The following is a 17,395-nucleotide window of genomic DNA, read 5'->3' as shown; positions in this document are numbered from 1 at the left end:
TCTTTGTTCGGCGCGAAGAGAGGCTGGAGCTGCGGTCACCCCTCAAAGGCACGCTTGTGCTGCGGCGCCGATCGGCAAGGTCGCCTGGGAAAAGCGAGTTGGAAAGGGCCTCGTCCCCCGGCGGGACCCCTCTGGGGGGGCTCCCCGCGGGAGCCCCAGGAGCTGGGCTACATTTTCATCCCTTTTCCGAAGCCCTGGGCGCCCGAGATCTATTTTTAATTAATTTTTGAAAGCGCAGCGCCCTGCCTTGCTCTGGGAAACGTCGCGCCCGGCTGTGCTGCAAGGCGAGAGAGGGAGGCGGTGGATTTCACTTCGGGGGGCCTCCCCGGAGCCCCCCAGCAGGACCATCGGCACGGGGCTCGGTAAAGGACCCCCGCAGCTTCATTTTCAACCTTTTTTGAAAGCTCCAAGGATTTTTTAAATATTTTTAAATATTTTTTGAAAAGATGACGTCTGGGGAAATGAGGCTGGACGCCACCTTTGTGTCTCGACCAGAGAGGGGAATCGGCCGCACAACGGCGAATTGGATGAAAAAAATAAAAGCGAAATAAATAAATCCGGGGGCAAGCCCGGCTCTGCACCCCCTTCCCTGCCACGGGGGCTCGCATTTTCCTCCGCTTTTTCTTTTCTTTCCTTTTTAAAAATTTGTTCTAGGGGATGGAAAGATGGGGACAGAGCTCCTCTTCATTTCCCCCCGCCCCCCCGCACTTTTTACCATGAATCGCCTGCGGATTTCTAACGCCACATTTCTCCCCACTTTGTCACTCGTGACTTTCGTTTTCTTTGATGCCTCTGTTTGCCCCTTATTTATCCGTTTCCCCCAACTGCATTTCCCCCCTCGCCTCCTTCAACCTTGCCCTGCAAAGCCTGGGGGGCCCGGGGGGGAGGGAAGGCGAGGGCGGAGGGACGAGCCTAGCTTGCGTTCAGATTAAATTAGTCTTCAACGATCTCTCTCCTTCTTCCAGGTTTGCGAGGAGCAGAAGTGCGAAGAGGAAGTTTTCCCCTTGGCTATGAATTATTTGGACAGATTTTTGTCGTTTGAACCCCTCAAGAAAAGCCGATTGCAATTGCTGGGAGCTACCTGCATGTTTGTGGCTTCAAAAATGAAGGAAACTATTCCTCTGACCGCAGAAAAACTGTGCATTTATACAGATAACTCCATTAGACCCGACGAGTTACTGGTAATTTCACGTTTAATCACCTCAGGGAGAAAAAAAAAAAAGAAAGGTGAATAAGCAGGGGGTCCAGCAAGAGTACTTTTTCTTACATAGTCAGCGTATCTTGACTACACAAGAAAGAACCTCTAACATAGTCTACTTAATAGTAGACTAAAATACAAAAGCAGCAATATTGGCAGATTGCACTGTGAGTGATTATTTGGACTCATAACAGTAGGTTGCAGTGCCTCTTGCAGCTCAAAACCTGCAGTTGACATTCCAAGATGAAAGGCTGGAAATGAATTAATACACCTTGATACAAGCGGGCTCCGGCGAGAGCAGCATCGCCCGGCTGCGGCGAGCGCGGGCCCCGCAGGCTGCGAGCGGAGCTAACCACGTTTCCCCTCTTCTCCTTCCTCTTCTCTCCTTCCCCCTTCCCTCCCTCTTGTCTTTGCAGCAAATGGAGCTGCTTCTGGTGAATAAGCTGAAATGGAATCTGGCTGCAATGACCCCCCACGATTTCATTGAACATTTCCTTACTAAAATGCCTCTGGCAGAGGACACCAAGCAGATCATCCGTAAACACGCTCAGACTTTTGTGGCTCTGTGCGCTACAGGTATGAGCCCTGCACGTTAAGCAAAGCGTGTTGCTCCCCTACACGTGCCTACCCCCTGGCTTGTAAAGCTTCCCATAGCTGTGGTCTAAAGCGAGCTCCCAGAGCTGCGGGGAGGTAGTTTAAGCCCCGATTATTGCCCCTTGTTGTTTGCAGAAGGTGGATTACTTTGCAGAGGTAAGTTTTTTTCAGAAGATCGTTTTGCTTCTGAGTCGAGTATGTGGTGGTGTCGCGGAGGGAGGAGCACCCCCCTCTTTGGTAGCTTAGCCGCGGAGTCGCAGCTCAGCGTGGCACGATTTCTTCGCCTCTCTACACCGGGTTTTATGTGGGGGCTGCAAAAGGCTTACTGCCCGTGCGGGGAATCCCTCCCCGTGTGGACTCATTCTTAAGATGGTTTTTAAAGGCGGAGGGAGATCTGGCTTGTGAATAGCTCTGCGTGGGGGTTTTAAAACTTCCCTCTTCAAGTTGCCTCTTCCCCCCTCCTCGGTGGCTGGTGGATTGGAGGAGGGCCACGCGGCACAGAGGCTTTCCTGGCACAGGACCGAGCTGCTGCCATCTGCACCCTTCCGACCACGTGCTGTGCTGAAGCCATGTGCAGGGCCGGCCTCCAAAGACGCCGACTGTTCGCTAGGCCAGGTTTGCAGAGGCCTGATCTTTGGTTTCAAGGGCACCGTGCGTGCACGCGCGGTGCTTCTTTGAAGTTCCATGTTTGCATGTGGACTGTGCGTATGCGTTGGTACGTGTTCCGGCTTTACCTACTGAACCCTAGCAAGTGGGAAGGAAAAAAAAAGAACTTTTTAGAAGAGTGTTTCCAGATCTTGCTGTTCCCACAGGACAGAGTGGAGGAGCAGGGACAAAAGAAGTTCTAGAGGAAAGATACTCTGTTTTAAACGAAACGTGTTCAGCGCGTTTTCTTCTAGTATGGCGAGACCAATCCAGGAATGGCAAAAGAATAAGGAAGAACGAGCAGCCAAAGCAAATGTTCTATTGCAGTAGCACGTAAAGAGGAATGCCAGACACTCTGTTGACGCTGATAAAAACTTAGCGTAAAGGAGATACAGTGCTTTAGGAAATGTTAATACTCAGTGGCAGGTGTGCTAAAAAAAAAAAAAAAAAAAAAAAAAAAAAAGAGATCAAGCCTGCATTTGGACGTGAGAAGAGGTATCCACACTTGAAAACCTCGGTGGGACATGTGTGGTCAATGGCACAAATTAATGTTGTGTAGTTTATTTTCCAGAGATGGATTTGGTATAAAAAAGATTGAAGAAAGATGGCAGGCGCTCGGAAGAAAAATTTTATTTCACAGAATCAGTCCTACTGCAAGGCCTAAAGATAGACCGACGAAGCCTAAAAGAGAAGTTTATAAACACTGTCATTGCTCTTCATCTTGGGCCCAACCTCAGCATAATGGGCAGTTCCTAAGTTAGATTGCCTGGAATAATGCTCGGTGTTCGGAGCGCTACAACCTTCAAACGGTCTTCAACCTACCTGCAGCAACATTTTGGGAAAATCAGACCTAACTCCATGCCAGATCCTACCAGATAATGCTGCTGCGACTCCAAATGTGTGATTCGCTAAGTTTGAAGCTTCCTCGGCTGCTAGCTAAAAAGAACGGCTACCCGGCCTCCCCTTTGGATATGGGGATGTTTAACCTAGGTTGTTGTGTTGGCAATGACAGGGATGAAAACAAGAGTAGTTCAAAGGTTGGAGACTTGCTAAGAGTCCAGTACTTTGATCTACTGTCGTTGTTGTTATGTTTCTTTTAGGAAGCACATCCAGAGCCTTTATTTAACACTGCTACACACCACAGCTGGAGAATGGATCAGTAAATGAGAACCATGTTCTGGGAGTTTTACTTAGCGTTTAAAAAAAACAGTGCTGAGCTCACCAGAACTGGGGCCCTCTTCAGCTCCCTACTGAAGTTGGGAATATTGCCTGGGGAAGGAGTGCTCAGGAAGGCTGCCGCTAGGCTCTGTATTTTTATTGTTATTTTTGGATGTCAGGATTTTCTCTACCTCTTGCTTTCCTCATGACTTCTTTGTTGGCTAGTGAAGATCACATGTGGCTTAAGTAGCATCTGGACTTTGCTTTGCTGTTGCTGGGTTGTGTTGTATTTCCCCTTGCCAAAATGAACCTAGATGGACTGCAAATGCGTTGTGCTGCCTGGATGCTGTGGGGCCCAATCCAAAGTCCACTGGAAACACTGACACTCGCTTAAGTGGCCTTGGGGGCCAGTGCAGTATGTCCTTTGCTTGAAGTACAGCCCGTGGCCTCAACTGTACAGGAGAGTCTCCTAAGAAGAGGCAGCAAAATAATGCTTGCTTAGAAAATAAAGTCTCCGCCAGTTGGCTTAACAAGGTGAAGGCTGTGGAAGTGTTTGTAGATGAGCGTGTATGTGTTTGCTCCAGAAGGAGAAGGTTACGCTGCAAGGTGAAGCTGAGGGGAATTCCTTCTGAGCTCCCTCTTCAGTTGTCTGGCTAGTAGAAGTGGATTTGTTTGGTTTGGTTGAGTTTTGAAAAATCCATTTTCGCCAAAGGATGTCTTTGTGCTGTGGTAGGTTCGGGAGAAAAAGAAGAAAAAAAAAAAAAAATTACCAGGGGTTGTTTGAAGTTAACACATAATTGAGCTTAATGAATGGGGCTTTGGCATGGCCGAGCAAGGCAGGGAGAGCTCAAAAGGAAGCAGGCCTCTTTTGGCCCAAGTTAAGACCAGTGTTGAGGGAGAACTGCAGCTCTATACAAGCATAACAATGAATAGCAACAAATATTGGAGCTTCAGCATTTCATTATGTTCCTCTGGTTATCAAAACATACCAGGCTCCTTTTATATTATTATTATTGCTATTATTGTTGTTGCTTTCCTCCTCTCGGATGGAGAAAGAAAGATCCCCCTTTGAAACAAGCGTGTTACAATTCTCCTATTCTCTGGCCTTTATAAAATTGGGAGTCTCAAGGTATGTGACCAGTTGGAACCTGTTGCATCTTGCAGCAAGTGATTTATGTTCGCAGTTTTGATTTGCCTCAATGAAAAGATTTTCATTCATAGCCCCCAGCTCTCCAGACGGATGGAATTGCTGCTCCATTTAAAAAGGAAAAGGGGTGACTCGCCTTGTTAGGAATTTTTTTTAAAGCGCTGCAGCGCCTATATGCCTGCTTTGTCCTCCCTTCAGGGTGGCTGGCATTCTTCTCTCTCCTCCCCCTCCTCTCTCTCTCTCCCTCTCTCTCTTTTTAACAACGCTGAAGTTGTTTATTCTTTTTGGATGAAGTCTCAGATAGGCTACTGGGGATGTGTGCTTCAATTGATGGGGCCCCCTACCCCATTGTGGCTGTGTCAGGTCTAATTCATCTCACCGAAGCCCCCTTGTTCCTGAGCGCTCAATAGCGCAAGATGAGGCGATGGAGGCTGACAATGATGCCACACTCTTCACTTGGGGGCATCCAATTACAGGCGAGAGGGGCCCCCTGATTAATATGCTGAAATTAGTGGCCTCTGCCACAAATAATTCCTTGTTGAGTTGCAACAAAAAGGCAGTCCATGCTGCTTGTCTGGAGTGGTTATAGGGACAGACACAAACTGGTCATTTAAACTTCATTATCACTTTTCCACCTTGGAAAGAATGAGGGTGTGACTATGAATTCATGTTCTTGTTTACTGCTCCATTTAAAAGAAGAACGCAAATATTAATCCCAAACGTGATCCTGTCAGGACGGACTCATTAAACTGACACATTTTGGTCATGTTCTGTTGGTGGAGCTCAGTAAATAGCGTCGTGGACGTGCTGCCGCCGTGCTGCTCTGAGCAACCCAGTCTTGGTGGAATTCGTGCTTGCCTACTGAAAGCCCTTATTCCTGAAGCTTACCTGCAACAACCGTGTAGCAGTGTTTCAGCTAGGGGCTGGCTTTGGACTGTCTGTAGTGTCACTAAGCCGTCTGGATGACTTTGATTTTGGGGAATGACGGAAGCTTGCTAGAAGGTGGGTGTGTTTGTATCTGCCCGGAAGCGGGCAGATTATGAAGAGGGGATAAATTGAATTTATTTTAAGGATGGTACCGTAAACGAGATGCCTTTATATCAAGCTTGCCTTCTTGCTGGCAGTGCATCACAAAACTTTGGCCACAAGTCATTGTATCAGTTTAATTTCAAAGGTTCATAGAATGCTGGGCGCAATGCCGCTTTGAAGGTGGGTATTGGTCAGGGCTACCATGGAGTGTTAGAGGTGTATAAATAGATTGAGAGAGGGGACTTCTCATACAGTCCCAAAGTCTTTAGTTTCACTGGTAAAACATTTACACAAAAGTTATTTTATCATAATAAAGGAGATGCATGATTTAATACTTAAACTGTTCCACTGAGCCCTCTAAGCTGTCCATTCCTTTGATTTCATTCAAGGGTTTGACAGATGGTTTATATTTTTTCAGCCCAGAGAAAGTTGTATTCTGATAAAAGCTGGAGGAATATATCTCAGGTTCTGGTGTATAATGTGGCATTTCCCTTTCTTCCTCACAAAATTAGACGTTCACTTGTGCCACTTACTTCCTTTGTCTCTGATTCTCCTCCAAGGTGTACGCTGCCACGGATCAAACGCATTCCTGTTCAGCGGAAAGAGTCTTGGCATTAAAATTGTGTATCATCATTCTTAGTAAAAAAAACCCAGCAAAACAACAAAACCAAAAAAAACCCCAAACCAAACCCATGCTAAATGGCAGAGATAGCCCCTTAAGGAATCATGGGAGTGGCTTTGTGGAGAGACCTACAGCAATGCAGTCTGGAAGGGGGCCCAGCCTCTTGTCAGCATGGTGTCACATCAGAATGTAACTGATTGTCCGCCAATTCTTGGGACCCCCGTCACTTAGTTATGCCACATTTACATTAAATCCCTGTTGCCAGGATGGATGGCAGCCACTGACAAGAGACTAGGTTGAGACAAAGCATTTTTAAGATGAAACCTTAATTTAAATATGGATTATCTGCCTCCTGACAGGGTTAAGCAGTCTTTCTCTTTCTTTCTTTTTGTTGATGTTGTTGTTCATTAAAGCTGTGTTCCTTTGAATGTCAGTGCAAGGTTTCCGCTTTGAAGGGCCTGAGGACTCCTTATTAGCGTGCACCTAGGATCTGATCATGCGAAACACTTAAGAATGTGAACAGGTTTTCTCAGATGTATAGTGCCATTGACCCCAGTGGCATTATTCACATGAGCAAAGTATTTTAACATTTGAGGAACAGGGGCCCTGCTTATGATAAAAATACCTCACGGTGATGAATGGCCTCCCAGGCTTAGTGCTAGGAAGGGCTACTCGCTGGAGTACAGTTGCTCATGTGGATAAGTGTTCACAGGTTTGGACCTGTAACAGTTTGGAGCAGGAGGCACCTTTCTGCTCACAATTTTCCCTAACCTTTTCAGAGGCAATAGTTGGCAGCTAAAGCCATGCTGGTAGAAGAGTGTATGTGTACGGGCAGGCTTCTCCTAAAGCAATCATTTCAGTCTTTTTTTTTTTTTTCTTTTTTTTCTCTCTTCTTTCTTCATACAGATATTAAATTTATTTCAAACCCACCCTCCATGATCGCAGCTGGCAGTGTGGTAGCAGCTGTGCAAGGCCTGCATCTGGGGAACACTAACACTTTCCTCTCCTATCAATGCCTCACACATTTCCTATCACAAGTTATCAAATGTGATCCGGTAAGTGACTGTTTCTCTCGGTTGATCTCCTGCCTTAGAGTTTAAGAATGAATGCCTGCTTACTGCATAGTAGCTAATCTGACCGTAAATCTCAGTAAAAGTCAAACCTCAGAGTGGGGTTTTTGAACGTGTTCTCTTGTGTCCGTCCTAGTTATTTAGCTGTCATTATATCCATTAATAATCTGTGATTACGCTGCTGCAGTTCACTGATAGGAATGCCACATCCAGCTCTAATGTTTGTAAGAGAGGCGTATCTGACAAAGCAAAGGAAACCCTGCCATCGATCTAGGACCTTACAGAGGCTGTGTTTGGTTGTAGGTAATTAAACTGGGAGTCTGTGTAAAACAAAACTTTGAAAATAAGACGAGGAAATAGTTACTGAGACCTCATGGTATCTCTGACCTTATCTTTGACCATTCTTGAGGCTTTTTATTGTGCCAAGTGGTGTGAAAAAGCCCTTCTTAAAAGAGTTCTAATGATCTAATTTGGTTTATTACGTGCTAGACCTGCACAGTAGCTGGTATTGAATTCCTTTTCGGAACAAATGCTTGTCCCACGACTTTCTGACAAGGTAGATGGTCCTCTCAGGACTCCCATTTTGCCCTGCAGCTTCCAGGAGATGCACATCAGTAACTAGTGAGCAATAAACCTTTCATGAGTGAATGGGCCAGGAAGGGAGCCTACAAGGAAGACCTAAAGTCAATGATCCATGTCATAATGGTGTGTGAAGTTGGGGCAGAGTTGAGCTTTGTTTTGTAACAATGTGGAAGACCAATAAATAGATGCTTTAAAAAGGTTCTTGTGAGGTCTCCAAGCGCTGGACAATGAGTCAAATAAAGACAGCTCTGTGGTTAGCGGCAGAATCTTTGAGATGCTGTTACATTATTTTACACATTAATAATTCAAATACCTAGAGAACTGTCCTAGTCCAGGCACTGCAAAAGTAGGTTTGTTTCATTGGACTTTGTTGGCAGGATTGAGTGCTTTCTGGAAAGATAAATGCATCATAATTAATTATTCACGAAAGAGTATTATATTTTTGATAGACTATGTGAAACAATTGCTGACAAATAGGATAGCTAATTATTTTGATCACATTAAAAATGCCTCAGTGTTGAGAACATTAGTTTTGCCATTTATATTACTGCAGCTAAAGTAATAGGGATCCGGCGCTGAAATGTTAAATACTGTAAGAATTTCAAATGCTGAAATAAAATGCCGCTCAGTTTGGTACGTATGTGTAATGCTTTTAGTCAGTTTGTGAACAACATAGATATTTCGGTGTACGGTTGGCCGCTATACAGTGGGAGATACTTGGAAGCAGGTACTGAGGAAAAATACTAGGCTCGCTATCTGTTCTGATAGTATCTGATTGAAACAAAAACATTATTTAACCATTCCTGATACAAAGCATTGAAGTCGGTTCTGTCACATCTTGGAGAACAGCAGCATGTCCTTATGTGACTTGACTTAGTTGGTGACAGAGCTCTTTTAAAAGGCAAGAAGTTTTAGCAAGAAGGAGAGTCCTTGCTTATTTCTTTTTTATTGTCCAGAGTCATTGCAAGGCCACAGTCTGTGTAACTTGAACTTAACACCTTTCAAAGGAAGGAACTCCCCTCCAGCTTTCATTGCTAAATATATTCACGTGTTACAGCAGCGAGGGTTTAGAAGTAAGGTTTTTGCATAGGTTGCTACAGAAAATAAGCATCATAAAATTATACCTGTGTATTATACCTATGTATACTGTTCTGTTTGTAATGGAATAAGGGAACAGCTTTTTTCACTACTACTGCTTTGAGTAAACTGCTTGGTTTCATACACGGCAAGATTCCCCTGCATAGAGAATTTCCCCTAAGACGTGCCTATATAATCCGTGGTATCAAATGCTATTCCTGTTACCTTACTTCACTAGCATGTATGTGAAGTTTGTTACTCCACAGTGATTTGTCAGACCGCACAAATGAATACGCTTTGTATTGGATTGTCTTGAAATATTAAGAGCCTGCATTATAACACGGCTAACGTTCTCCCTGATTATCTATTAGCTAGAGCAGCTGGCCTGTTGGATTTCAGGTTATATAATTACACTTTTTTACCTTTAGTCTCAAAGAAAGCTGAATCTAAAGTAAAATGAATATCACCTGATTGGAATTCCTTTATGGTTCATGTTTACGTTGGTAGGAGTCCAATTTCCCATTTTTGCCTTTGATCAGGGGTAATTAGAAGTCAGATAATCACAATTAGAAGTCTTGGGCTGTCTTCCATCATTCTATTCTTGACCCCATCATCCAAATGGATTGAATTTTACCTGACATTCATTTCCAGGCCAGAAATTTGCTAAACTAGATTAGATTGGGTTTCCATGCTGTCTGTTAGTACATTGGAATTCCTCTCCTGCCTGCCCCTACTCACAGGCACCTTCAAACATGTGCTTGTTATCCAGAACGGGCCGGCACTAACAAAGGATTTCCAAGCAGCTTCTTTTTTGTTGTTGTTTGTTTCCTTTAGTATCTGACCCTGGAGTCCGATCATGCCTACTGTGTGTGTGTTAAAGGTATTTGACCACATCAGTTAAGCTAGCAAGTCTTTTTTTTTTTTTTTTTTTTTTTTTTTTTTCCACTGAGGAGCTTAATTAATCCAGGAAGGGTTTATGACCTTGAACAAACTGTGGGCATTGAAAATTTGGGAAGTGAAGCAGAAAAGTTGTTGGGAGAAGTTATCAGAATAATGCACAAGTTTTGTATTTGCTTTTCAGTGTTGAGAAGTACTGAGAATGAAAAAAGCTTCGGTGAGGTTGTTCACAGGGAATGTTATATTTTGCAGGTATTTTTGCTAGCTCTAATACATTCCTGCAGACAAACTTCATCTAATAGTCATCTGAATAAGAAATTATTTGAACAGAAATGCCTAAAACATGAAAAAAATATTGTTCATTCAACTGTGGCTTAAGACAGGGTCTTTTCATAATAAAATGTAAAGATTATGTTTTAAAAAAATACAGTTACAACATGTGGTATTCTGAGAATCTCACAGGAAAAAATTTCTGTGGTCAAAAATTACCTTCAAATTACACAGTCCTATGTAATTATTCATGACTGGACTCCAGAGGGAGAAGAATAGGTATTTATAGAAAGTCTTTTGAATGGTTTTAGTTTTCAGAGCTCAAACATGCTATATGCAAATAGTAGGATTAAAAAAAACCCACAACACAAAAATCCCACTGAACACCCTACCCCCCCCCCAAAAAAAAAAAAAAACCAAACACCCAAACCAAAAAAGGCAAGCAGGGTTTGTTTTGCTCTGAAAAGAAATAGGCTTTTCAGTTTGGAACACTGAACGTGCTACCTTGTTAAAACAGAATTATTCTCAAAAGCGCCTGCATCTGTAAAACCAAAAGTACCTCAACCTGTAATCATGTCTTACTCTTCTAATACATCTAATTCCAAGTGTGACTGAGGTACCTGGTACAGGACATGCAAGTAGACGCCTTACAGTCAGGATTGATCCGTCATATCTTGGGAAGGGGTGAAAGGACTTCATAGAGAGCTTATTGTGAAGGCCAGAGGTATGTAGGAGCCAAAGGCATGATGACTTTAGGATATGAGGCGTTTCTTTTTGTCATTTAAAACGCTGTGTGTCTCTGTCAAGAGGAAATATTACACTAGGGTTTAAACCAGAAAAGGTCATAGGTTATGTGTTTTCAGTGAGCTGTAACTGATGGTCTGATCTGCTTAGAGGTAGGATTAACCTCCCTCTCTCTCAGAAAGGACTCGCAGAGAATTGTTTGCTTGGGTTTCTAATCTTATTTTACCCCAAATGCCGTGTGCCCTTATTGGTGGCAGAGGAGATTCTTGTGGTAGTGGAATCAGTGAAAAGCTGGTAGATCACACAAGAAGCCTCTGAATGAAGGCAGAATTGAAACTGCGAAATAAAGAAAACAGCAGGCAGGTCACCCTCTCAGGAAAACAACATTCATTCTCAGTCATGCACATCCTAACACTTTTGACGGCAATTTATCATGGAAGACTGGGTTCACTGCAAGGGCTAACACATGTCATAGGTTAAATCAGAAAAGGCAATACTGAAAGGGAACTTCAAAGTCCTTAATACACGGAGTTAAATATGTTGGGGAAAAAGCTTACGATGTTTGTTATAAAGATATGAGTAAACAGCATGCTGGAGGAATTTTGGCAAAACGTAGTGCAATTGTTTTGCCTGTTTAAGGCAATGGATGCACATGGCTCTGAAGAACACAACTGTAACTTGCAGAAAGTTGGACAGGTTGAGCTAACAGACCTTCTCCAATTCCCATTGCAGTGGGTCGATAAGTAGAATTGGATATATCTACTTATGGTAGGGGGTTTAGTGCCTGGGGGGAGTAACCTTTCCCCACCATAGACATGATCCTGCTTGGTGCTTTATGCTTTTAATTCACACTGAAGTCTGTGCAAGCGGTGAGGCCCTTGCGCCCTCCTGAATGCTTGGTAGGATTGCATATGCATTCAGCACTGAGAAAATTCTTCTGAAGCAAGACCCTGACTGAGATTTCAAGGTGAATGCAGTAGCAAACCGAAAGCTTGACGGCACTCTGTAACACGTGGTGACGAAGGTGTTTAGCGGTGCTTCTGAAAGAGCTCTCCATTTCGGGGTCATACAGTCTGGTACCTATTCCTGTTCAGATGCTTTCTGAGTTAGAAATCAGTTAGCTAACTTGAGCTGCCCACTGCTGGACATAGCAGCAGTTGGCAGGCAACTTTGGGCGTGTACATCTAAAAATACATACATATATATATATATATATATGGCACTTCTGTCTAAGAACTTTTGTACAGCAGTACTTGGACCAATTCTGACTCCAGCCCAGTTTCATGTCTTTGCAACTCTCCTCACTTAATTTTGATTTGATTCACACTGCTGTCCTTTTTTCAAAAGGACAGCAAGGTAAAAGATAGGACGAATGGACTTTTACAGAACTGCTGAAGTGTTAAGAGCACAGGCAGAAAAGTAGCAGTGCGAGCTAGAACATCTTACTGTGTCAAGGTCCTGCCCGGTAATTATATATGTGTCATTGCAGTGGAGCATCCATCGTATTCAGTCGTAGACCTGTGGGCTGAGAATAACACCAAAATGGTAGTCATGGTTGGAGGACCGTGTATGGAGATGCTCCCCTAGGCAATTACATAGAAGATGGTGAGGGTTAGTTGCTGAGGTGTGGATCCAGGCTAGCATCCTGCAGAAAATGGGGTAGCTCATCCAATCCGTTGGGATTGAAACACTATTCGGTGTTTCTCTTGCTCTTCCCACACTCCTTTCAGCCTGCTGCCCTCCCAAATAACTTGGTATTTCTCTTGCTTTTTCAAGAAGTGGTATTTGGTCTGTGATCTTACTGTTTTTCTAAAGGACCCTGGGTCTTTTTCTCCTTCCATTTAATCTTCTCTAGGATTGTTTACGAGCCTGCCAAGAACAGATTGAATCCCTCCTTGAATCCAGTCTACGTCAGGCACAGCAGCACAACGTATCTTCAGAAACAAAGACTGTAGAGGATGAAGCAGACCTTTCCTGCACACCTACTGATGTGCGAGATGTGAACATTTAAGAGGACTTCTTCTAATGGGTTTGCTTGGCGAGAAAAGCAGACAAAGAAAGGGCATCTGGAAGGAATCAGCATCAGGATCTCCCCCCCAGAAACCCTTTTCTCCAGGACATTTTTATACCAGAAGGGAAAACCAGTCTTGTTATATTTTTTCTTGCTCTGTCTCCCTTCCATCTGTGACTTCAAACAAACAAATAAACAAAAAAATACCCCAAAAACTGTCTTAAAAAAAGAAAAAAATAGTATTTGCATTGCCCCCAGGGGTTTGTGCTACAAAAATAGAGGATTTTATACAATAATAATCAACTAGTTTTTATATTAAAGTGTTCTTGTCTGTATGTTGTAAAAATAGGCATTAACACACAAAATGTCTCCAGGGGAGGTATTAGATTTGATTTCTTACATATAAAACCAACCAACCATTTTTAAAGTAGAAGAGGGTTTTTTTTTTTTTTTAGGTAGTAAATAAAATATTCTTTTTTTTCTTTAAAAAGCATAGCTTTAACGCAGTTCTAGGCTTTTCTGTATCTTGCTTGCTTATGCATTTAGTCACTTTATAATTCATCTGTAAATGTTTATTTTATTTCCTTGGTTTTTTTTTTTATCCTCTTCACCTTATAAATGGTTAACGTAACCCATAAGTTAGTGTATGTTAGTATGCAGCATTATTATATGTTAATCTTTTTTTGTGCCTGTGGATTGCCTGTGCATAAGGCATGTGTAGGGTTCCAGCTTAGCATTGTTGGGAAAGGCCAATGTACTACTCATACGATACTCTATTATAAAGAGAAACCGAAATAGTGACATAATATATTATATTTTTGTAATCGTCATATTTTTGTAGTTACCTGTGTAAAATGCTGGTCTGACCCCACAGATATTCAGCCTAATTATGGTCAGGTTCAATCCACAGTTTAGTCTTTTTTTTTTGTTTGTTTGTTTTGGTTTTTTTTTTTTGTTTGTTCGTAATATTCTAAAACCATTCCATTCAAAGCACTTTCAGACCATTAGATATAGGAAATACATTCTTTATTGTGTGGGAATTTTTTTAATGGAATGGTTTGGAAATATATAAGTGCTTGTTCGCAAACTTGGAATTGCAAAGCAAGTGCATTTAACTATGGTGTTAGAGGAGAGGTGATTTTTTTTTTTCCGAAGGTTGTGTTCCAGTGAGAGAAATTGCATTCACAAATTGCCAGGATATCTTCCTATCCTTTTCTATAGAAAAGTTGAAGTTTAGAAATCCTTTGGTGCCAACTCATCTTTATAAATTAGGGGCCTTAAAGGTTCACATATAGGACACGTAGTTTAAGGATTGTCGCTAGATGTTTTACAACTGAAGGTTTTTAAACACTAAAATATATAATTTATAGTTAAGGCTAAAAAGAATATTTATTGCAGAGGATGTTCGTGAGGCCAGTATGATTTGTAAAATAATGCAATCGCCCCTTTTTAAAAAAAAAAAATCTTTCTACCCTTGATGTTGCAGGTTTAACACAGCTTATTAAAGAAAAAAGGACACGCTTCAGAGAACAAACCCAAAACAAAGCAGTCTATTTGGCCCCTTCAGATACATTTTTCAAAAGCAGTCTAACCATGAAAACGCCATAGTTAATAGATACGAAAATTGGAGTACTTGAAAGAAGTTCTTATTCCAGTATATGCCCCATTTTTTTTATTTAGCTACAAATAGAAAATTTGCACATCTTGGCTATGTATCTTTTTATTATTATTTTAGAAAGTAGCTGAAGGGACGTGGACATAGCTGTTGAAGTTGATGCTCGAGGAGAATGTGATGGTGAAATGTATGTGAGAAAACTGCCGCTAAGGTGTTGATTGTAAAAAAACAACAAAAAAACCAACAAAAAAAAGAAAAAAGAAAAAAAAGTTAAAATCAAAAAAAAAGAAAAAGAGAAAAGAAAAGGAGTGGATGCTCCATTTTTATTGAGCTGCTATGGATAAATTCCCGGCATGGTTTGAAAAAAAAAATTAACATTGCTTTTCTGTATCTTTGTCATTGTGTTTTGCTGCTATTTTGTGGATCAGTTTTTTTTTTTTTTTTTTTTTGGTTATACAATGTCATATACTGCCATGTTATAGGTTTTAATTTTCTCATAGAAAATTATATTATTGACATCATTTTTTTTGTAGATTTTTTTATGTGATCAATTTTTACTTAATGTGATTACTGCTCTATTCCAAAAAGGTTCCTGTTTCACAATACCTCATGCTTCAGTTAACCGTGTCTAGACCAGGTTTTAATGTTCGTACACAGTGCCTCATAGTTCTACTGCAGACGGAAATGCATCGAACGTTATTCTGAATGGGTCTCGCGATTTGCAACTAGGTTGCATTAATTTAAAAACAGCAGACATTTCAGAAGATCAAGTAATGTCAGTTTTTTTGTTATGCATTTTATAAAGCTGGATTCTTTGTCTGATCTGGGGTTTATTATCATAGTAGTTTTAAGCTGTGTTATTAGCCACATTGATATATGAAAGGTGCATTATAATATAACTCTTGTATGCCACCTGATGTGGCTTCCCATCAGCTGGGACACATCATTTGGTATGATAGGTTATCTTCTGGAACTCTAAGTATTTTGTGTGTTTAATCTGTTATGATATACTAGTTTTTTGGTTTTTTTGTTTTGGTTTTTTTTTTTTTTTTTAATTATAGCATAATGCTAATTTAAAAAGCCTGTAAATCTCATAAATAAGCCAGCTAACAGAGTTGTATGCTGAAGAATAATCTAGCTGTTGCCTGTATGCTGCTAAACCAAAACAGAATTAGAACTCATTTTGAGGCAAATGCAGTTAAGATCCTACATAGTGCATAAATAAAGCATTGCAATGCTACTAGCAGTCGCAGGACCCAGGAGGACTGGATACATTCTGTCCAAATTTCAGGAACATTTCTTACTGCTTACCTCATAAAACACTTCTGTTTGTGGCATCTCTGTGTCTCTGAACCAAACGTGATTATTGAGTTAGTGCTTGTTGGTTGTATTATGTGTTACACTGAGTGGCAGTGTGTACTGCAAATTTCTTTAAAATATTGTATGTACTAAAAGGCCAAATCCAGATTAAGTGGGTTCATGTGCCAACAGAGATGCTTTATTTGTCACATTATTATAACAATCTGTAGTAAGCAAGCAATTCAGATTTGTACATTTTTATATTGTACTTATTGGCATCACTGGTCTGAAATGCACATTTTCACCAACAGACCTGTAACAGACAAGTTTCCAGCAAAAAAAACTAAAGTCTAGAAATAAAATTGGTAAAACCCAATGTCTGCTTTTGTTGTCTTTTTTTTTAAAAAAAAAACAAACCCTGCCTTCATGAATGCTGAATGGTAGTAACTACCTGATGCAGTGAGTAAACCACATGACATTTTCTGGTTTTGACTCTCTGCGCTTTAATAGTTGCAATACTGAAAACCTTTAGTCGTTGTTTTTAGGAAACCGTAGGCGTTCTTAGCAATGGGTAGGTGACTGCCTGTCACAGTAACGTGTATTTTTAAAAAAGCAAAATATTTTTTTTGCTGAAGACTTTCTTTTAAACATAAGGTAATTACTCAAAGTAAACCATCATTTGGTGGTTCTTTTCAATAAAAGGTAAAATAAAGTAGGTGTTGGATGGTATAGAATGCTTGTTTGTATTTACTTACAGTGTAAAGTTTTGCGTCCTAGAATACTTTTACAGAAGATAGCTTGTTTTAGAAGCAGTCCCTCCCTTTCCCCTCATACACAGCTTTTGCATCTTGCTGTTGTATCACTAAGATAATAAGGAATAAACCAGAAAAATGTAAAAGCCTACTTAAAATACCTAAAAAAAGAACTGGACCTAGAGGGAGAGAAATTATATATGATTATAAAGTAAAATGAGAAAAAATTATAACCCGTGTCCCAATGCACATTCCAAAGTATCTCTGAAAACTGGGGATGCACATTATCAGTTATTACCAGAGCTGAGCACAGCAGAAACAACTTGTTCTTAGTGGACATAGAATCATAGAATGTTTTGGGTTGGAAGGGACCCCTAGAGGTCATCTAGTCCAACCCCCCCGCAGGAGCAGGGACACCGCTAACCAGACCAGGTTGCTCACAGCCCCGTCCAACCTGGCTTTGAATGTTTCCAGGGAAATGGACATGGCCAACCTTCTAACCTAGGTATTTGACTATTTACCCTATGAAAATATTTCTGCCTTAAAAAAACAAAAAAACCCCCACAAAACGTCAAGTGCTCGTCTCTCCTGTCGCCAATCAAAAACCTAGTATCTATCTGCCGCCCTAGTTTCTCGTTTGACCTTCACAGCTGATTCTATGCAGTAAGGACAGCAAAGGAAATGA

At 41.5% G+C, this 17,395-nt stretch overlaps 1 protein-coding gene across 1 annotated transcript in view; it reads left to right on the top strand.

The window, feature by feature from the left end:
* CCND1 (cyclin D1) overlaps positions 1-14,899 on the top strand; it is a 15,936-nt gene extending 1,037 nt beyond the window's left edge. The window contains exons 2-5 of the mRNA XM_009637061.2: positions 966-1,181; positions 1,615-1,774; positions 7,300-7,448; positions 12,889-14,899. Coding sequence (XP_009635356.1) covers positions 966-1,181; positions 1,615-1,774; positions 7,300-7,448; positions 12,889-13,044 — 681 coding nt within the window. The 3' untranslated portion in view covers positions 13,045-14,899. The remainder of the gene's footprint in view (positions 1-965; positions 1,182-1,614; positions 1,775-7,299; positions 7,449-12,888) is intronic.
* Positions 14,900-17,395: the final 2,496 nt, after the last annotated feature.

This window comes from Egretta garzetta, unplaced genomic scaffold (assembly GCF_000687185.1).
Source record: "Egretta garzetta isolate BGI_Z169 unplaced genomic scaffold, ASM68718v1 scaffold454, whole genome shotgun sequence".
NCBI lineage: Eukaryota > Metazoa > Chordata > Aves > Pelecaniformes > Ardeidae > Egretta > Egretta garzetta.
Note: the sequence above shows the minus strand (reverse complement) of the source record. Positions and strands in the feature narration are given on the sequence as shown.